This window comes from Tinamus guttatus, unplaced genomic scaffold (genome assembly GCF_059628265.1).
Source record: "Tinamus guttatus ecotype Peru unplaced genomic scaffold, ASM5962826v1 Tinamus_guttatus_pri_ptg000240l, whole genome shotgun sequence".
Classification (NCBI taxonomy): Eukaryota; Metazoa; Chordata; class Aves; order Tinamiformes; family Tinamidae; genus Tinamus; species Tinamus guttatus.
The window spans coordinates 12,149,032-12,170,492 of NW_028288774.1; the positions used below are offsets into that span (position 1 = coordinate 12,149,032).

The following is a 21,461-nucleotide window of genomic DNA, read 5'->3' on the forward strand; positions in this document are numbered from 1 at the left end:
TAGGGATTACCTGCCTTTCTCCTACCTCCCAAATTCACACACCCGCCTGAAAACGCCAGAATGATTTTCCAGAGGAATAACCGTATGGGGACCCTCTCCTCGAGCCTAGCACTGCTCAGTGCCGGAACAAGCCCCTGGAGGTGCCGGCAAGCAAGGAGCCTCCACAGAGAAAACCCCGTTTCCAGCAATATTCTTTGCTGTTTGGACTCAGCTTTAACAGCGACTGTCCTTGTCCACGAAAGCGTTAAAACGAGAGCACGTTTGTTAAGTTACAGCTCGCAGCATATACTTAAATTCCTTAATCTTACAGAAGCTACTCCAGTTGCAGCCTCCCTATAGGCCCTGGCTTGCGTGAGACCCTTACATTTTTGCCTATAAATTCAGGCTTTGCTGGCTGAGCTGTCATCTTCACTTTTATTACCTGTCAGGGTCTTTCCTCACACAAACTCCAGCTCAAACTGCACAATCAAAAAGAGGAGGCAGCAAAAACCCATCGGCCCTGTGGCTTGGTCCTCATATGACTTATGTGCCTCAGGCTCCCTGTTGGCCAAGCAAGCTTGCCAAGGCAATCACCACAAGCATCCCGCTTTTCCCATTTCAGGGATGGAGAATTTTATCCCCCTTGCACTGCTCCGATAGCTCCGCGTTGATGCTAACAAAAGGAAAAGTCAAGGCCGACTCCTCTGTTCAACCACTCTCCTCAACGGCAGCCGTTGAAGGACTTTGTTCCTCTAAGTGCTCCTTCAAAAGCCGCAAAGAAATTAGTCAAATAACCCTGGAGTAGGTTTGTAGGTTCTGAAGTTGAGTACTGATAAGGCCGAGACAAGGCAAGACGCGGGGGCCGCCGTGTTAACAGGGCCACTCGAGCACCCTCAGCGCGTTTGCCCTCTGCGTCTCTGCGCCAACACAAGGAGTTGCTTTACAGCAGGTTTTATCTACAGCAGCGGGTGATGCTAATTCAACAGCCAGGATCGAGCCACGGACACAGGTTGCTTCCACTCAAGTGTTTAAGACGGTGCTTGGCAGAGATCCTAAGCAAAACTCCCTAGCCAGAAGAAACAAACAGTAGCGTTTGCATTCGAGAAGCTCCCTCCTGATCAACACGAGCTGGACAAGGGCTAAGTTGACAGGGATCCTTAATGCACGTGATGGGGCAATGGTCTCCCCACACACCCCGAATTTGGAGAACCTTAACGCAGAACTGGCCATTTCTGCTTCCATGCTCTTGCACCAAAGTCACAGGACCCGTCCCACGTTCCCCTGGCAGGAGATGCTCTCTACATTAGTAGAGGATGTACATAAATTACACGATAATTTTTTTGAGGGAATGTGTGTTTCTAACAGCAGTTCTGAAAACCCAAGCTAGTTTTCCTCAGAAAAAAGGGCAGAAAAGAACAGTTTGCTGCTTATTGATCTTGCTTCCTCCTCTCTGAGCTCCCTAAAACTGACAGAATTTATCGTTTGTCCATGAACAACAAAGCTGCCAGAAAGGGCAACATCACCACGCTTTAAATTGTCATGTTACATCACATGGTTATACCAATTATAATATTCAAGAGTACAGAAGCATTCTGTGATTTCTTCAACACCTAATATGTCTACTGTTTTGAAATGTCCCCAATATCCCTTCTTTTTTTTTTTTTTTTGCCAGTGACCTATTTAGATGCATGAATTAAGGGAAGGAAAAGAGAGAGACTGGCTTAATTTCTCCATTCACTGCTTTTCCCTTAGTTCTTTGTGCCTTCCCTTTTGATCATAAAGTTACCAGCAACAGGAGATTTAACATTTTAAACTTTAAATGGGGAACAAGGAGTACTGTAAATAGATAGAAACAAAAGTATATTCACTGAAAACCAAATGGATGATTTGCAGACAACAAAAGTCTGAGATAATTTCCTCTTTGGCACCAGGAAAACCTTGGAAGCGGGGAGCTTTTTTAAAGATTATTCATAAGCAGTTATTCGCACACTGCCATTTGAAGGGGTTTTATTGCAGTGCAGAATACTTGCACACAGCAGAGCGTGGCAGCTAGGGTACAACCTCCTCCTCCGAGACGTGACGGGGTAGGGGCAGACCCTGCCACGGATTCCTCGCTGCTGCTCCGGGCGGGAAGCGGCTGCGGGAGGGTCCCGGCCACGCTCCGGGCTTGGGAAACGCGGGAAGCGGCTCCGCGGGAAGGAGCAGCGTCCCGGGAGCCCCAGCGCTGGCGTAGGGGGAACACATCATCCGCCTCCTCTCTGCAGGCGGCAGCACGAGGGAGAAAACAGGAGCGCGCCGCCCACCCCAGAGATAGCATCTGCCGCCTACAGAACAGCAACCAGGCATTAAGCCCTGATTAATATGTTCTGTAAAACATAATAAGCCATGGGATAGCACGAGCACCAGGGAAATACCCTGTGAGGCACCGAAGGTGATGGCTGGGGTGCTCGTAAACGTCTGTGCGATGTCAACACCTTTCCATGAAGCCAGCACTATGCTCGAACAACGCTCCTTCCCAGAAGCAGATCCCCCTTTTCCTCCTCCAACACAAAAGCCTCCGGTGTGATTCACTTTTGCACAAGATTTTCAAGTCGCTCAAACACCTTAGGACTCGCAGCAGGATGAGCAACACTTAACTCCGCCACCACTCCGCTTATCCAGCAATCTCCAGCCTAGGGTTGGGTTAAGAAAGTTTGGATTTGTGCCTCCCTACCAAAGACAGTTACCAAAATTCCTTACGAGCTTTTCTTGGAAAGCTTTGCTTCAGCTGAAATTGCAATATAGAAACCCAGATACGATATTACACAGAAATGATTATACTTCAAAGCTTTAGGGCACGAAGCAAACGCAAAGTGACTAAAAGCAGAATTTGGAGAGCAATGGAAAAACAAGAACACCGTAGGAACACTTACAGGGACTGTAAACCACTTAATCTTCTGATGGCCTCATTAGGTACAGTCTTCAGCTGGTTGTTCTGCAGGGTTCTGTAAAAATCCCCACCGTGTTAGTAAAAGAGAAGCTGGTCATGCTCTATATATAAAGGTGCTGTTTGGATTTCACACATCTCTAAAGCAATAAAGGCTTTTGAAATTAAACAGGACAAGATATTCCCAAACACGACTGTGACACGTGGAAACGGCCTGGCTCAGTCCTGCGGATACCTCCCCCCTGCACTCACTTGCAGAAAACACCCTTCATGTGCCGAAATTCCCCTGGGAATTCACTGAACAGCCAGAACAGCTTCACGGCAGCACAAACTGGCTGCAATGACTTATATTGCATTATTTTCCTAAGCAATCATCCCAATGAAACCATCCTAAATGTGCTACAAAATGCACAAACCCCTAATTTTCCTCAAAGCCGCATCGGTGACGCTGCGTTAACGACCCACTTGGAGCACCGGCACCGCGAGCACCTCTGGGCAAAGCAGGAAAAAGGCATCCAAGGAAACCAGAGCCAAGATGAATTAAGTTATGCAGGATGGGGTTTAAAAAAAAAAAAAAAACTTTTCATTTGGGATGGTCTTAATATTGCGCAGCGAGCGCTTTTATAAACAGAATGTAGATAATCGATAGCTCACATGTAACATATGACTAGATCTTGGTGCATTTTGGCAAGGTGGGCAATTCGTATCCATAACATCCCAAGGTTGCAATTTTTCCAGCAATTGCTAAAATATTGAGCGCTTCCAGCCTTGACCATCCCACTGGAGACAGCTCCATGGGTCTCGCCACGTGGCACCCAAGGGTACCGCCGATGGCCCCTTTCCTCATCTGCATCCAAATACGCTGAATTTCTGCAGAATTTCTTCACAACCTCACAGCCCTTCGTCACCAGCTCATTTAAACATATGTGTAATTAGCTACGTGCTGCCACGCTTGCACTTGGAAATATTTACACTAGCAAACACGCCACGATTTCTGGATAGAAGAGCGCTCTGTTTTAAAAATCCCAACAGGCAGCAGAAAGCTATTTTCATCCTTGGGCATGGAAAAACGGTTGAAGGGAATATTCGCATCTGAGAAAGCAAAACAGGATGTGGGAAACAAGACACAAGTCTAACCTTCTTTTTTTTTTTAATGAAATGCTTCTAGTAGTAAGTCAATCTCACCTAAAGAAGCCTCAGTCTATAGAGGCGACTTCTACTGCAGGGTCAAACACCACCTCAAGTCTCTGCAAGGGCCAGTTCTACCTGGAAATACCTGAATATCTCATGGAATGACGGGGAGGGCCAAGGAACGGGTGTCAGACAAGGGAAACACGTTGTGTTTTGGGTTTTTTTTTTTTTTAATTCCCCTCTAAGGGTTTTTCTGCTACAAGATATAATTGAGAACCAAGCACCCCAATTAAATGCAACAATTACATTTCAGTGAAGTTTAGCTGTTCAAAACCCCCGCATGCAATAGGCTTTATAAAAAACACAGGAGATGTATAAGTTTGGGGCAGAGGGATGCCACTGTGCTGTCGAAGCAGCAGAGGAAAGGAAAGCAAACAGGCCGAGCGGGCAGCAAGGAGCACCCGGCTAGCGGTGAATGCGAAAACTCGATTACTTACAGAACTTTGAGCTCTTTCAACCCAGACAAGGCCCTCGGGTGGATAAAAGAAAGGTCATTGCCAGCCAGCCGCCTGGAAAAAAATCGCAATAATAATTTCAATAGGCAAATACAGTGCTTTTACAGTCACGCAACACGGCAGGTCACCAGCGCCCCGAATCCTGCGAGCCGTGATGCGTTTTCCATCAGGCTACACCATGTTCAGGGTTTCATCCGTTGCTTCAAGCACGAGACATTTTTGACAACCAGAATGCATGGCCGAGGCTCAGGGATGTGCTCTGGAAAACACGCTAGGAAGAAATGCCCTGTGGAAAGCTGAACGTTCGTCGTTCCTACTGGGCTTGAAGGGTGAGTTTGCCACCTTAAACACGATGCTCAGGCACCGGGCATTGCTTGGTGAAACGTGCCCGGCGTCCACGTGGTTTTAATCTCCAGATTTAAGATCAGACTTAAACTCTGAAGGAACTGTGCAGTCAGAGCAGGAATAGGGAGACGCTTGGTGCAACGGGGAAGGTCTGCGCTAAATCCAAGAACTGCTGCTGACAGTACCAGAAGTTACTGCTGATAAATCTGTCAGCTGCGTGGACAATTTTTGCCGGGAAGAAGCTGTTTTGTGGGGAGGGAGAGATGAAAGAAAGGAATGGATCCTAAAAGAGGCCAATTTCAAACCTGGATGGTGAGACATGAACACAGACTAAATTCTGAAAACAATCATGGTATTAAAAATAAGAGCTGCAGAGGATGCTGTGAAAGATAAAGGAGATGAGAAACACAAGCTCTTTGGGAACAGTTTATGCTCCCCGTTCCTCCTGCCCCTTCTCCTTCCCTCCTTCAAACATTTGAGGTGTCCTGGTCAGCAGACGCTGCGCGGTCCTGCCTCTGCCGAGCTGCTAACACGCACGACGCTGCCTGTTTCACTAAGGCTAAAAGCCCAAAACGTGGAACACCGGGTAAACTCAGGGCCCCATCTCAGCCAAAAATCTGCTGTCCAAATCTGGGTTCGTAGTCAGGCTAAGGAAAGGCAACGCTAGAGAAGGCTGCATAACAAAACACTTACTACCTTGTACATAGTATTTCCATGGGATAGTTAGTAATGTAAAGACAGCAATTGCACTTAAAGAAGGCTACAGAATAGCAAAACTCATAGCTGCTGCCCCAGAGAACTGCAAAGTGAGATGGCAACTCGGCTGGCAAATGCATTTGTCAAAGGTGTGTGACCCACCAACACTGAAAACTTAGGAGAATCACTGCACTTATTCTGGAACTCTTCCATCAGCAATCGAGCCCCAGATTTTGGAGCTCTCACATGACTTTTCAAATACTTCTTTTTTTTTTTTTTTATTAATAAGGATGAAATGGTCCAGATGGCAACTAAAATCCCCCCAAAACTCATTTTGTCACGTCTCTATTTCCTTATTTAGGAAAGCGGGGGGATTGCAGGGTTTCCTGGCCTTCCTTTTAATAATTTCCTAAAAAGCTCCCTGTCAAACAAAGGCAGTCCTGATGAAACGCGCTGGCTCGCGGCAGCAGCCTCTTGCCAGGGATCTGCAGAACACATGCTCATTAAAACGGAGCTCAAAACCCCAAAATAGAAAGCCTGAAATCCAGGGAAATTTCACTGAGGCTACAGCAGCGCGTTACTCCACGCTCCGGCGCGAGCTGATGCTGGGATCTTTCTCCAGCCTTTTGCAGGCAGCCGACGGCGCATCTGCAACCCGCTCCATTTCCGCCTCTCCCGAGCCTGGCAGCCTTCCAGGAAGCAGGAATCCCCCCCGGGATCCCACCAGCCACGTGTGCTGAACCCCTGCAAGGGGAGCTCGCGCTGGCTCCCATGGTGCGTCCCAAAACACCGGGAGCGGCCTAACCTCGGGAGATACCCGTGTCCCAGGTGGACAATGAATGTCCTGAGAATTCCCGAGCATTGGAAGGGGTGCTCTGCTTGTGTTTGCAAGTAGTACAACCTCCAGGTCTAAAGGCCAACTGGTTGCCCTTACAAAAAGCAGGACCCACACCGCGTGAGGACTCTCTTCCACAATACCTGGTTCCCAAGGATAGCCTCTTGCCCTGAAACTTTTCCAAAGGCAGCAGGAGGTAGCTTGCAACCAGCTTTTATTTGGGAAATTGAAGGTTTTGCAACCTTGCTGCATGTGGCCAAGTTGACCAGCGGGGTGACTGCAGAAACGGGCAGCAGGTCCCAGGGACACATTTTTGCCCGTGGCAATTGAAAGCAACACTCATTTCTCACAGGGTGCAACCCAAACTTCGTGGAAACCCCTCCTGGTCTCATCCCAGGTAGCGGGGAACCTCAGGACACGTGAGCACAGAACCAGGTCTCCCCGTGTCCTTGTGAGAATTTCCACACCTCTCACACGGGGTTTTGCAGGGAGTCTCGGCAGTGTTTGTGACGAGTCTAGCCCTGGCTGTCAGCCTTGTCCCTGATAACAAGGCATTAGTCACTTTAGGCTTGTTAAGAATTTACTTCATGAATGCGTATGAGTCAATGTGCTCTTTCCATGTACCAACTGTACCCTAAGTTCCCTGAAAATTCAAGTCCTGGCAAGGGATACAGTCCTTCGGCGCCAGAAGGAATTATCTTATTGACTATTTTTATTTCTAACCGTTTTTTGGTAAGACCCAAGAGTCCTGCTCAAAACCTAGTCACGGCTGAACCTTCCACGGTCCCCTATGGATTGACCCACCAGACAACACTTTCATCTCTGCTTTCCATTTAAGATACTCAGAGTCTGGAGATGGGAATTTCACACACGTTTCTCTTGGACAACTGATAAACACTATAGATCTGTAGCAATATGTCAATACTTACTCATGATGCTTTGAAGATTTACACACAAGCTACAGACATTTGCAGGCAAAATATCTGAGCTGCTCGTGCTGAGCTGTTGTAGTAAGTACCTCTCATTTCTCCTGCCTCCAAAGCACAAAGCTCTCTGCAAAATGCACCATCTTCCCCCAAAGGGTCTCTGCTTTGTGGCGGGAACTTTCCTTAGCTTTACTATAGCCTAAGCAGACCCATCCTTGACGGGTTTCTCAGAGCACTTGGGTGAGTCCACGCACACAGACCTAGCGCCTCCCTCTCTGACTTCTGCTTCCCTCTCATTTCTCACTGCAAAAAGTAGCAATTACTACGGGTTCCACCTCGCGAGGCAGAGAAGGAGCCACCCAAAGCACCTATTCCATATTCCTCACTGTGACAGATAAGCTTAAATACTTTTCTACATGAATTTCTACAGAATTTCCCTTCTATAAAGACACTCCACAAACAGGGAGCAGGGAGACCAAGCTACGCCCTCGTGGTCCAGCGTGCTGCCCGCTGGCTTGGGTGCTTAGAAGGCTCCCAAGATCCTGCAAGGCCTTCACAATTAGGCATGGGAAGATGGAAAGAAGAGCTGCTGAGATAGCAAATCCTCCAGGTCGCACTGGTCCGTCCATAAAGCCTCTCCTGCCCTGCATTTAGTGGCTTTCCAGGCACAGGGTCTGTTGGAAAAGGCGGCGTTCGACCTCGGGGCCGTTCGGCTCAAGGGGCTCCCGCGTGAAAGCAACGCTCAGTGCCGCGAGAAGGGAAAGCTCCAGCTCCCTCTTCCCAAGCGCACGGAAGCACCAGGCAGGTCTTGGGATCCTAACCGAGGACCGTGCCAAGTTTCAGAAGCAACGTGCAGAAACAAGCCCTGCCGAGGAACTTCCTCGCCTCCCAAAATAATGGAATTTACTCGACCTGCTCACAGTTTTCCCCCTCTACCGGGAAAAAACCACGACTGTGCAGCACAGGGAGAACTTCGCAAGCTGCAGAAACATTATTCTGAAAACAGCAGGCTCGAAACTCACCCAGAACCCAACCGATTCGGGACTCCCGCAGATAAGAAAACATTAATTACACGCAAGTCGGCCAACGTGTTTTCTAAACACCGCTTAGCATCCAGCGCAGCCCAAGTAGGTGATGTTTAAAAATATCTTAGCTGACTGTGGTTGATTCTACCTGGGAGTCTTTGCCCAGGGCTCTGTCTCGACTCGACCGGGAGGCGCAAGCTGCGACAGGCCGGGCCGCGCGGCGCTGCTAACGCACGTGCGGCCCGCGCCGCGTGCCTGCCCGCCGCGCTCGGCCCCTGCACGGCCGCTGCGGCAACGGGAGCTGCGATCCCGGCGATCCCGGGAGCCGGAGCCGGCAGGGGGGCGCCCGGGGCTTCCAGCGCAGCGGGAACACCCGGTATTTGCAAACCGGGCACCCTTCACCAGGGACCCGCAAGGGATGGTCAAGGTCAAGGTTACCGCGACAGCTTTTCGCGTGAAGATCCGCCCTTGCTCTCCCTACCTTCCCGCTCCAAATTGAAGACTGCTTATGTTCCTAAAGGGAGAGGAATTGCGCACACCTTGCCGACATTCCCACTCCACCTTGCAGACACTTCTAGACAGCCTGGAAGCCTGAAGGTTAAGGAACACAACCCACTTCCCACCGGACGCCTCGGAGCCCGGTGAGATGCCACATCCCAGGGGAAGCGAGCGGAGCCCCGGTGGCTTTGGCCTGGCTCCAAGACACGTCTCATTCACCAAACAGAGGAATAAAGCAGCAGGGCGGCCTCCCTCCAGCCTGGGGGATGAGGCAGCTCAGGGCTGCTGCAAAAATTAGAAGGAAGAGGAGCAGCTAAATCACACACAGAGACACTACGGGAGCAGCAGCTGCAGCCTGTCAGCCAGGTGGTCATCCTCAGCTGCGGGCGAGAGGGACAGGAACGCCAGCCTTTCCCTTGCAGACACCTCCTGATTCCAACCTTCCGGCGAAAACACCTCCTTTTCCCACTGCCTGCATGGATTCTAATTAATCCTCATGCTCTCAAAATACACTTTGCCAATTAAAAGCTGGGATGGGAGCGTTTAGGTCGCACAGGGGAAGCGATGCTCGGTCAGCCTTTTCAGCAGCACGGGTATGGATCCCGCAAAGTCTGCGCCACGCTGTCTTGCCCTGAAGAACTGGGGCTGCTTTCCATGTCTCTGGCTCGCAGGGAGGAGATGTGAGCGCTCCCAACATCCCACACCTTGAGCTTCACCCAGAGAGGAGTCTGTGTCTCACCAAGGGAGAGCCCTGAGCACAGGGACTGCTTCACGCGGTGCATGAACACGGGACCAAACCAGAGCAGCAGCAGAGAGCTGCAAGGAGGCAAAACAGAGCTGCTCCTGGTGCCTTCCGTGGCCACTACCCTCCTTGCACTGCTACCCAACTCCCTGCACGGACACAGCTGCTTCCCGACACATTTGCCGTGCCGACTACCTCAGAAGGCCTTAGATATTAACAGCAACTAAAACAGTTTACAGAAGTATCAAAACCTTAACACAGGCCGGCTCTTCTAGTTCAAAATTCACACTGGAAGCTGGTTTCTGCTTTCTAAAAACACTACATTATCTAACTATATTTCCCTCTTCTATATATACTTGAAGGTGTGGTTAGAAAACTGCAGCCAAATTCTTCAAGGATTTCTAGTTTCCATATCAAGTTCAGGGCTGCAGCGTATTTATGTTAGCATTTTCTGGAGAATACACTTCATTAACTTCTGTGGCAAGAGCCTTGGTGGTCTCCTCCTCGCTGACTCCGGCCATTGCTGCTTCAATCGCTTGCAAATTACTTCCAGCTGGGTATCAGTTACACGGAGATGGAGAATTTTTATAACATTTATAAATAGTGCAAGAGTCCTGCAGAAATATGATAAGTGCACCCCGCAGCAGCGGGGTTGCGAGCGGGGCCACGCGCAGCACACGGCCGAGCCCACAGGCCCTGCACGCCAGCCGCAATCCCTCGGTTTTCCCGGCTCCTGACGTTCAGGCACCTGGAGGCACCCACGCTCCGATGACACCCGCCAATTCGATGCTCCACGCGGGAACCCGCCACCGAAACGGGGCCGTTTTCGGTGACTCGGGAGGCCTCTCGCACCCGGCCTCCAGCTGCGCTTCCCGACGGCCGGCGCTCCCGGATCCGCCGGGTGGGCTGGCACAGCTAAACCAGGCCTGGTGCCGGCCTCGTGGGGCTCACGGCATTCCCGGCAGCTTGCGGGACCTCTCCTTTGCTGTAGGCATTTCATTCTTGGGAAAAGCTCGAGATGGAAAAATTACTCCTAACGCAGGCTTCAGCGCCGCTTAGCTTGAGCGCTGTCTTCTTTTTCCTTTGGCACGAAGCTGCACACCCAGGTCCCTGTGCTGGAAAAGCAACTTTGCTAGGGCCCGGTAGTCAGCATTTGAATCCGTTCCACTATAAAAACAATCCAGGAAGAGGTTTTGAAAAATTATCCTCGAGTGGAGAGGGAAAACGGTACTTGTCCAAAGGGAAGTATGGCCATTTGTTTCATTCTGTTAACAGCCAGGCAAAGTAAAGCCCAGAAAAGCTCTGTTCCCTGCCCCACGGCAAAGCAGTAGAGCCCAGCAGAAACGTGCCCTGCTCGGAGGCGGCCACCACCCCGCTTTTGTCCATATTTACTTTAGTTTCATATTTACTCTAGCCTGGCACAACCCCTACAGAAGAACGTGGACCGAAGCAGAGAAATCAGAGTGGGCTTGGGTTGGCTCTGCCAGCTCCCTGTGGAACCCTGCAGAAGTAATGGGCTATCACCCAGCACATCGATTTTATTGCAATTTTTTTTTTTTTCAGAAGCTGCTTAGACTTATCAAACAAGCACATTAGCAACGATTTGAGGCTTCTGGGCGCTCAGATGCCATTGCGAGCTTGGCACTTTTGTGAACTCAGTGCTGGGGGACAACGAGGCCCACGCAGCAAACGGTCCCGGGCAGCTGGCGCAAGGCTCGGGGCTGAAGGCTCTGTCCTTCCTCTCCCGACCCACCCCAGGGTTTATGGAAGTTGCACAACACATGCACCCGCCATCAGGCTTTATTGCTTAATTACTGCTGGGAAAAACACAAGGCTCCCACAGTCAGGTGAAGCTGGGGGTGGGATGGGGGAGAAGAGACTTGTTTGGTTTTTAAACAGGGGGGATGGAAACTACTGAGGAGCTTGGGAGGAAGATCTGGACTAGAACTTGAGAAAATAAAATGCAGAAATACCTTAGCACATATAAAGCACAAAGGGAGCGCTGGTCAAAACCAACCCTGCACCAACTAACCCTCTCCAGCCCCAACGTTTTATTTTTAACGTTATAGGCTCCTCACGCCATGCCGTAAACTGTGTCCCCGCCACACGTGCACAGCCTGAAATCCTGGCGAGTCCTCATGAGATATTCCAAACTCTGCTGTGCCTTTAAGAAGAGCCTGAGACCACAGGAACGAGAAGGGACCAGAGCCTGCTCGGCGTGCAGGAGGGTTCTGCACACACATCCCACCGGCATAAACAAATAAATCCATCTGCCTTTCACGGAGGTACTGGCCTGAGCCAGAACTGCTTAAAAGACAGTGAAAATGGAGATATTTAGGAGTAGAAGTAACAGCAGCCAGGATATACCAGGATATGAGAGACACCAAGATCCTAAGCAGGGGGAGAACACTCTCAGACTGACAGACTCTGAAAACCTGACAAAAAAACCCAAGGACAAGAGGGAACCTCTGCAGGGGAAGGGACGAACAAAACGCCCCGTGCCTGACGCAGCCCCTGCACGTGCGGCCCCCCTTCCAGGGCATGGGGCACGCTGCTCCGTGAGCCAAACCACGTGTATCTTATGGAAGTGGTGCAACAGCTCTCCTCCCGCAGCTCCATCGGAAACGACGGCACCCGCACACCTCCGTGTTGCCTCTGGGCATTAGTCTGTGTCACCCCTGCAGTCATGACCAAAACGATCACAGAACGAAGCCCCTCGCGAGCTGCATTCGCCGTTCCGGTTTCCAAACACACACAGGACTTTCCTCCCTTTTTAGCAGGTGTAATTGCTTTTCATAGCTTGGCATTATTTCCCCACCCATTTCCCTGTACACCTATTGCTGCCATTGCTAGCAAAAGCTTCATTTGAGGGGAATACTTACAGCTCTTCCAAGTAAGGGAAGTTCTTGAACGCGTCCTCCGGAAGCCTCGTGATGTTGTTCATGCTGATATCACTGCAAGAGAAGAAATAAAGGCACGTCAGCGTGAAGAGAGGATGGATTTTCACAAAGAAAGCCTACTCAGATGGTAGGGTGATAGAAAGAGCATTGTTGCATCCAACAGCAGCAGCGTTTCCCACTTGCAAGCTGAATTTCCCCAGCACGGGAGATCCAGCCGCACAAAAGGCCGACACGGCGAAGAGCTGAAACAAAATGTTTGGAGATGCTGGTGAACACGAGAAACGCCAGCCCAGCCGCAGCGCCACGCGTGCTGGGAAGAGGCTCAGCAGCTCGTCTGCACCGAGCTGCACATCCACGCAGCCTGAACACGCACAAAAACCACTGCGAACAGGAACGATAAATAAAGACTGCGACCACCCGCGTGCTGCGACGGGAGATGCAAGAGAAAACGTCCACCAAAACACCCAAAGAGCCACAGCCTTGAAGCTGCTGCAGCCCCAGAGGCCTCGTTTGCAGCAACACCTCACGCGACCCTAAGCGAAATAAGGGCTATATATATATATATATATATATATATATATATATATACACACACACACACACACACACATATATAGTATGGTTGACATCCAAGCGCCACATAATTCCAGCTGGGATGGAAAATCAGCACAGAACTTCCTGGCGAGGAGCAGACCAGGAGCGTTTGGACACTGCGCAGACTGCCTCGGTCAGGACAAGCATCGCCCAAGCCCACAGATGCTGCTGATACCTATTTTTCAGGGAAACTGCATTTAGGACTCGGAGGCGGCTTCTTGCACAGGCCCAGCCTGGTCTTTGCAACCATCTCCGAGTTCAGGAAGAAAGAACACGAGCTGCAGCCACAAAAGCAGGGCACAACACGGGGGAAACGCACGCTTCCTGCGGAGGGAAACTAGGGAGAAAGCACCAAAATAATGCGGCCCGGGATAGACGCACGGAATGAGAGCTAAAGAGCCACAGGGACTAACGGGCAGGCAAGGACACAGCCGGGGCCACTCTGCAAACCGAGGGACATCCCGGGACAGCCAGGGCCACTCTGCAAGCAGAGGGACATCCCGGGCTCCGGGAGGAGGGGAGGGAGACGGGAGTGTTTGCTCCGGGAGAGCGGATCGTGTTTCAACAGGGCACCTTTCAACCCGGGCGAATCCTCCCCGCGATCCAGCTCGACCTGTTTGCTGATAGATAATAGCAGGTAATACTGCAGGCTCCGCTCTGTCTTTTCCACGGTCTGGGCCCTCTGCCACCGCGTTATTTAATTATAACACTTGCAAAACGATTTAGGCAGAGTTATCTATATTTGAATATAGCCCTCCTACATACTTGTACGGGAGACATTAGGTAAAAGGTCTTAATCTTACGTAAAATCCCCCGGGTGGTAACCTCCATCCAGCTCCAGCGCGAGGAGGAAAAGCTGGAGCTGCTGCTGCTTTGCACCCCACGTTGCGTAAATCAGGTCACTGGAACCCAACTCGGCGCCACGCCAGGCCCCCCGCTGCCCCGGGGCCCCGAGTCTGCGCACGGAGGCACCTCGAGGACCCCGGGCACGCAGCAAAACCCCAGCGCACGGCGCAGGCAGGCGGTGGGACCACCGACAGGAGGCCAAGGAGCATCAGGCCAAGGCAGCGAGGCGCTTGGAAAGGGTTTCACCAGGCAGTTGCAAAGCCCCCCTTTCCCCCCCTCTTTTTGCCTTTTGCTTTGCTCATAGGCCGAGCGAGCAGGGCCTGGCAAACCCAAGCTGGGGCAGCGCCGGGCAAAGGCTCCCAAGTTGACGACGACGATGCCAACGCGTAGCCGGAGCAGAGCCCGCAGCTCCACCTTCCGTGGAGGCACCACGAAATCCCCCCGTGAGCCGCACCGAAGGCTCTTTGTCATATTCAAAGTCAATAGAGCTGATGGCTGTTTGCAGCCGTGTCAACAGAAGGAAGCAGCAGCAGCGCCGGGGAGCGCGGCGGCTCCGAGACGACCTTCCCTCCGCGCGCGCTTCCAGGAGGCAGCGCAGGGCGCTCCTCTAAAACCCGAGGGGCCGGGAAAGTGCTCGGCTCGCCCTCTGCACCCCAAGGACACCACCTCTTGGAGCAATAATACTGGTGCTTTTTGCACTGTCTGACAGAGCAAATCCATCCATCCATCCATCCACGCTGATGGAAAAGCAACGCTATCGCTATGCACACATACATACTCTATATAACCCCCTCCCTGACGTCTTTTCATCCCATTGCAACGAGGGAAGGTGAAGGGCCACAAATCCAGTTCCGTCACAGCGCTGGCCTTGGGAGCTCTGTGGAATTTGATGCGTTTTCTTCTCGCTTATTTTGGGCTCCCAGTCTGTCCCACCCAGTGTTTAGACAGCAACCCGAGCCTCCAAAGCCTCTGCAAGCCCTGCAGTTTTAGAAGACTGCAGAGAGAGGAAGGAGAAAAAAAAAGGAAAGCATCTGAGCACAAGCAGCTACGCCGGGACACAAAACGTAAACATTTCAATCACTCTCCAAACACATGCACAATAGTTTCGCATTTAAGAATTCCTTCCCCCCCCGCCCCGACTTCCATATAGCTTGGATGGAACTAAAACGTATTTCTGGCCAAAGGGCTTTCATTGCAATACAGGGTGACAATTATCTTTGTGCTGTGGGAAAACGAGACGCGCACGACGCCGCTTTGCCCTGTCAGAGCGCATTTCATGGCAGCCCCTACCCCGGCCTTTATAGGGCCAAACACGCTTTCATGCAGCAATTTTCAAGGCATTTTCAAGCAGCCGGCCAAGCAGGAGCAAGATTGTTTTGTAAAGCAGAGGTTTTGAGAGCTTTTTGGTCACCAGTTACTGCATAGCAGTCCAACGGGAGCGTAATTCCCGGTTTAAGGCGTTTGGAGGATTAAAGTTTTCCCAAGCTTCCAGTGGGAATGTGTCCATGTCAATGCCCATGGGTAGGAAGGCACCGACTACAGGCGCCCTGTTCTGCAGACGGGTTCTTTTCCTCTAGGGAATCCAACCTGAAGCACAAACCCTCCTCCTTGGGCACGAAGGGACGGCCCAAGGAATGACCTCGCTTGGCTCCCACCCTCCAAAGTCGCAGCAAAAAGGCAACATAAAGCCACGTGACGCGGCTTTTCTTGTCGTGGCGCTGCTACAAACTGCAGTTTTAGCGGGCATTTTGGGGAGCGACGCAGACAGGCCCCCTCAAAGCACCTGCTACAAGCACCGAGGCGCCAGCCACGAAGCCCAGGCGCTTTCCAGCGCCTCCGACAGCCACGGGCAGCCCTGAATACGCGGAACCACCCTGCAACCCCGCCGAAGCCAACAGCCTTCCCGAGCGGGAAGCCCCTCCGCAGCTGCCCCGTGGAAAAGAGAGCCAATAATTGGCTTCCTTCGCCTCCGCTGAGCAGGAACAAAAGTGCCATTGAGGTCCCCACGGGGACAGACTGCGCCCCAGGCCGCCGCCGAGGGGCTGCGGTGACGAGGAGGCCGCGGCGCTTTCTCTCCCCTTGTGTTTAGCCTCCCAAAGCCCTTAATTAGGGCGGGCACAAAGCGCCCCCGCGGGCGCCCTTCAGCAGGGCATTACACGCCTGTTTTCTCCGATTTGAGCCTGTTTTCTCCGATTTGAGCCGCGGCGGCGGCGGGAGGGGGCTCAGGGCGGCCCGCGCCGCTTCCGTGGATCCGCAAACTCCGGAGCGCGGGGGCGTTCCGACCCGAAACGGCACCGCCGGCACGAGGGGAAGGCGCCGAGAGGCCCCGGCGTGGGAATCCTCCAGGCACGGGGCCGCTTGTGGCGGGGACATCCCCACGGCTCGAGCGCCCAGCGCCGACAAAACGCCCGGGAAGTGGGAGAACGGCAACGGGGGGTTGCGGTCGGGAAGAAGGAAAGAAGCTTTTTCCAAGAGCTTTCCCTGAAAGCCGCTGAGATCTTCAAAGGAGCCCCACTCCAGCGAGAAATGGGGCGGCACCGCTTGCCATCGCACGTCAGCAAGGCCAAAGGAGCAGGAATCACTACTGATTTCCCCGAGAAGGTGAAATATCCCCTCAGTTTCACACCATTCCGGATTTCCCACGTAGATTTCCATCGCCCGGCGGTCCCAAGCGAGGCGGCGAGCCGGGCGCTGCACGGCCCTGCAGGAACCGCGGGACCCGCGGCCACGGCCGGGATCGCGGCTCGTCGAGCCGGGTCACGTACGTGGGATCAGCCCCGCTCCAACACAAGCAGCAGGGATGGGACGGGGACGCCCGAGAGGGACGTCCGCGATCCCGGAGCCGCGTCCTCCTGCCTCCCTTCACCTGAGCGATGCACTGCAAGAAGGCGACGGCACTCGCGTGGGGAAAGCTAAAGAGAGCAGGGCCAGAACAGCACGTGTTGGGGGGAGACCAGCAGGCCACATCCGCTCCGAATTGGAAGAGGCTGCACCTACTTATCACCAATATTTGTGTGTTTATTCAGAATTGGTGACCAGACACGAAGCAGGGCCCAGACCGCCCGCAGCCAGCAAAGACTTGAAAGGATTTCAGCACAGAAATGACCTGCTCTGTTGGCGGCGGTCTTCACCATTCCCCTTTCCTGATTTCTGCGTTACCTCCTCGGTTCCGTTCCACGACACCCAAATTACGACAGCAAAGTCGACACGGACCCTATGGTCCTTGTGGCATCGAATTAGCCAAGAGCAGGAGATGCCCTCACTCAAAGCATTTTTAAAGGGGGTTTTGAGCAACAAAGTCCATTCAAAATAACTGATTCCTTGCCCTGGATATTCAAGAAAGGTAGCATCTCCACTAAACAGCCCAGAGCCGGCAGGTTTGCCCTTGGGAAAGGCATGAGTTTCCTCTACACCCAGCAAGACTTCCACTAGTTCTGTAAAATATTAACAGTTTGGTCAACACTGGCACATAGGGTTTATTTATGTTTTATTTTTAAAGCAAGTGCTAAGAGCAACAGCAACAGGGGAAAAAGGTGCCAAAAGGCAGGAGCTTCGCAGACCTCCGTTAAGGAGCACGGAAGCAGGGAACCCCCGGCACATTTTCCACCCCGGTTCCACAAGATATCCCATGTGCTGCCTGTGTCCATGGCCTCGTGCCGGGGCCAGGGACTCGAGTGCAGCTAGGTGGATGCCCAGAAGGGGAAGCTCCCAAACACACACGGAATAAATACATAGGAATGAGCAGCCGGTGCGCGGCGTTGCACAAGGCGGGGGCCGAGGCGGGCAGGTCGGGGCCTCCCCTGCATTCCTCCCGAATTGCGCACTCCTCGCGAGCCACGGCCATTTTCCCCCATATTTTGGGTGAAAAACAAACAAAAAAGGACAAGAAGGCTGTGCAAGACTCAGCACCCCGCCAGCACGGCCTGGGGGAGAGGAGAGGGGAGGAACACAGAGGCCTTGGGCGCGCACAGAGAATAAGAGCCGGCATTTTCACGGGCCGGCAGAGAGAAGCCTTGGCGGCCGCTTCCCTCCCTCCTGAGGATTAAACATCAGCCCCGGCCATCAGAAGGGGAATAAATAAACAGGGAAATAAACAAACAAACAAGAGAGAAGTTTTCTTCCTTCCCAAGGGCAGCACCTTCCGCATAACTGAAGCAGGACTTGCAGGAGCCAGGCAATTGTGCTTGAGACAGCGACACAGCCCTCAAGTCCCATAACGATTCTGCTAGCCCTGAAGAATGAATTGGTTTTAACGTTTTTTTTTTGAACTTTGGGTCAAAAGTTAATTAAGAAAATAAAATCGGGCTCAAGAACTACTTTAATTACCTTTGCTGTGTCAAAACCTTGAGGTTCTGCTGTCAAAATCACGAGCCACTGTCTGACCTACTAGCAGGTAACAAGCTGAGAAAACAACCTAATTAAATGGGTAATTATCAATACTAAATTTGGAGAAGAAAATACTGACACGTTAGCCACCATATTTCAGCAGCGGGTCTCCCATGCTGTAAGCTATTTCACAGCACACTAAGAAACATGTAGCTATGTTTAAAATTGCTGTCATTTCAGAAATGAGAGCGCCTTCTTTCTGAAGCAGTTAAAGATGTATTGCCTTATCTGCTCGGTACTTTTCAGGTGGGTTTACACACGGGCCTTCATCAAGGAGAACTGCAAAAAGCAGGAAGCTCAATAAGGAACCTATTTTACTGATATCCTTCCACCAAGGCCACCATTCCTGCGAGAGGACATCGAGTTAAATGACCAAGAAACACTGAACAACCTGCTCTTTTAATTAGAATTAATTTTCAAAGTTTAAGGAACTTAAAAGTATAACTCAACCCCAAATATGCCGTATGATGGAACAGCCCACCGAACAAAAATATGATTTCCCTATAATAAATAGAGGCGTTAAAATAATAACAATGAAGTAATTTTCATTTTCCAAGTCATTTCACCCGTGCAGAAGCCCCAAAGCCACCTTTGCCCATGAGGCTCCCTGCAAATGGGGCAGGAGGAGGAATCTGGCCCCATCCACTCGCAAACCCCCTGGAGCCCCCAACCCGGCGCGATTCCCACCAGGACGGCGCGATGGGAAGGAGGAGGACGAGGCCGGAGCGGGAGCCGGGTGCACAACCCTCGCGAGACCCAGCCTGGTAATTTTCTCCGGGTAAATACGAGCTTGTGCTCTGCAAAAATTGCCGGCTCGGGCGTCGAATGCAAAACAAACAGAGGCCCTGGCGGCGGCGGCTTCTCCGGCTGCCTTCTGCCTCCCGCTCCTTGCGTTGCGGCTCCCACACTTTCCGCGCTGAGCGCGCAGACGCTCGTGGATTCCTCCCAAGGGCTGCAAGAGGTAATTATTGACTCCGGCGCGCACCTAAAGCCTCCTACTTTTTCCCCTCGCTGCAGCCTTCCCTTAGCATTTCCCAGTCGCACCGCGAGCCCTGCTCAGCAAGCACTTAGCTGGAAAGGGCACGTTGCTGGCAACGGGGAACCCAGAGCACAGAAATAAATGCCAAATACCTGACAAAATGGTGCTACGGGCTGCGCTGGGGGTAGGAGAGCAGGCGAGGAGGCCGGGAAGAGGCAGAGCCGCCACACACCAGACCTGCTGCAAAGCAGCAACGTAAAAATGGGGGGAAAAAAAGGCATAAAAATATCTAAGGACACGGTGAGGTCCCCCTAAGGCCAGGGAGGTTTCGGAGACGCCGCAGGAGCCCACACGGATAAGGCAAAGCAAAGCAGAGAGGTCCCCAAGAGCAGGACTGAGAAGGCCCGGGAACACCAGGAGCCAACGGGCTGCGGCTCTACCTGCCGCGGCGCCGACGACGACCGGGCGGAAAGCACCGACACGGAGAGCCCTGCTGGGGCCCGCGGACCCGAAACCCCGCGGTTTGGCCCCAAAGCGAGCGGGTGGCTGCAGGGCACCCGTGGGGGGGGGGACATGGCCACCAGGTCTACCCCCGGCCACCAGGTCTACCCTCCGCCACCAGCGCTACCCTTGCGGGAAGAAACGGGGGGTTGGAGGAACCGGCCGCGCCGCCCCCCCGGCCCCCGCCGCGCCGGCCCCGGACTCACAGTGCGTGCGTGAAGGCGCTGAGCCCCGGCGGCAGCGCCGCGAGGCCGCGGCCCGAGCAGTCCACGCCGCGGTCGCCGTCGCAGCTGCAGGAGGACGGGCAGGGCGGCGGGGAGGCGCCGCCGCCGCCGGGCCCGGCCGCGCCGCACAGGCCCCAGGCGACGAGGCCGAGCAGCGCCGCGCACCGCATCGCCGCAGCCCGGGCGGGCGGGCGGCGGGAGGCGAATTGAGAAAAATAATAATAACTAAAAATTTAAATTTAAAAAAAGAATGTATATAAATGTATACGAGTGACGGGGGGGGCTCAGCCCCGCGCGGCGCGGCCCGGCCCGCCCGCCGCCCGCTCCGCGCCGCTCATGGCAGGTACCGCGCGGCCCCCGCCGCCATGGGCGCCCCGCCCCGCACATGCTAATAGCGCCACCGCCCCGGCGCCGCCATTGGCGGGGCGCTCGGGAATATGCAAAACGAGGGGCGGGGTCTCCGCGGCCCCGCCCCCGGCGCCTGCAGCGCGCGGGGCAGCCTGGGGCGGCCGCGGGGAACGTGTCCGTGAGGGGAGCGGGACGGCGAGGCGCGTCCCACGCGGCAGCGCGGGGGTGGGGAGCTCAATCCCCGTCTCCTGTGGACAAACCCCCGCCTTTTCAGCATCGGCTACCATTAAATCCTGCTTACAACCTACCCTGAAAGGAGAAAAATACGGAAAGGAGTAGGTTTAGTTTCAGTGAAATTGTCCTCGTAAGGTGCACGCGATGCTAAGCAAACTGGCAAAATCACTGTTGAACCTCCCCCTGTGACAGTAAATAAAATAGTACTAGGATCTTTATCCCGAAAAAAAAAATCGGAGGTAGAGCGCATCATCATCATAAAATAACCCTAATGCTTGATAATATTGCGGAAGAAAATACACATGGAAAGATACACGGAGCCATAAAGGAACAGTCCCTGCCGTGCTCTCTCCTTAGCACAGTGCTGACATGCCAGATCATTTATTTTTAGCACATACAACACGTGCACTACAGTTCAAATAACTTGTTTTGGCCCCTGCTCTGAGGTGACCCCAAGAGCTACCAGCAGACCCCTTCCCATTGCACCTGCAGCCCCAAAACTCAACTCCGAGAGCCACCTTCTCCTCCGGTTCTTCAGAAAGTCACAAGGCACCTGACTCACCTGGCCTCAGCAAATTCCCTATTACCAGGGGTAGCTGCTTAATCCCAGCTTCGTTTTTAGTAGTTTGCACCTTAGTGTCTTGCGGGGCAGGCAGGGAAGGACTCGGCTGCTAAATGATTAAGATTTATCATCAAGCTCATCAGTCAGGCCGGTAGCAGCCAGTTGCCTTCAGAGGCTGGGGCATAAATGCACACTACTCATATAGGGTCCATTTTATCCTTGCTGCCAAATTTTTATCCCCATTTTTATTTTTGCTCACCCATAACACA

The 21,461-nt window shown here is 52.8% G+C and overlaps 1 protein-coding gene across 1 annotated transcript in view; it reads right to left on the reverse strand.

Annotated features, from left to right (window-relative positions):
* The window catches only part of LGR4 (leucine rich repeat containing G protein-coupled receptor 4), a 33,071-nt gene extending 12,798 nt beyond the window's left edge, over positions 1-20,273 (reverse strand). Inside the window, exons 1-4 of the mRNA XM_088525871.1 lie at positions 20,031-20,273; positions 12,501-12,572; positions 4,534-4,605; positions 2,892-2,963 (exon numbers count right to left, since the gene is read on the reverse strand). Of these exons, the coding sequence (XP_088381997.1) occupies positions 2,892-2,963; positions 4,534-4,605; positions 12,501-12,572; positions 20,031-20,218 (404 nt within the window). The 5' untranslated portion in view covers positions 20,219-20,273. The remainder of the gene's footprint in view (positions 1-2,891; positions 2,964-4,533; positions 4,606-12,500; positions 12,573-20,030) is intronic.
* Positions 20,274-21,461: the final 1,188 nt, after the last annotated feature.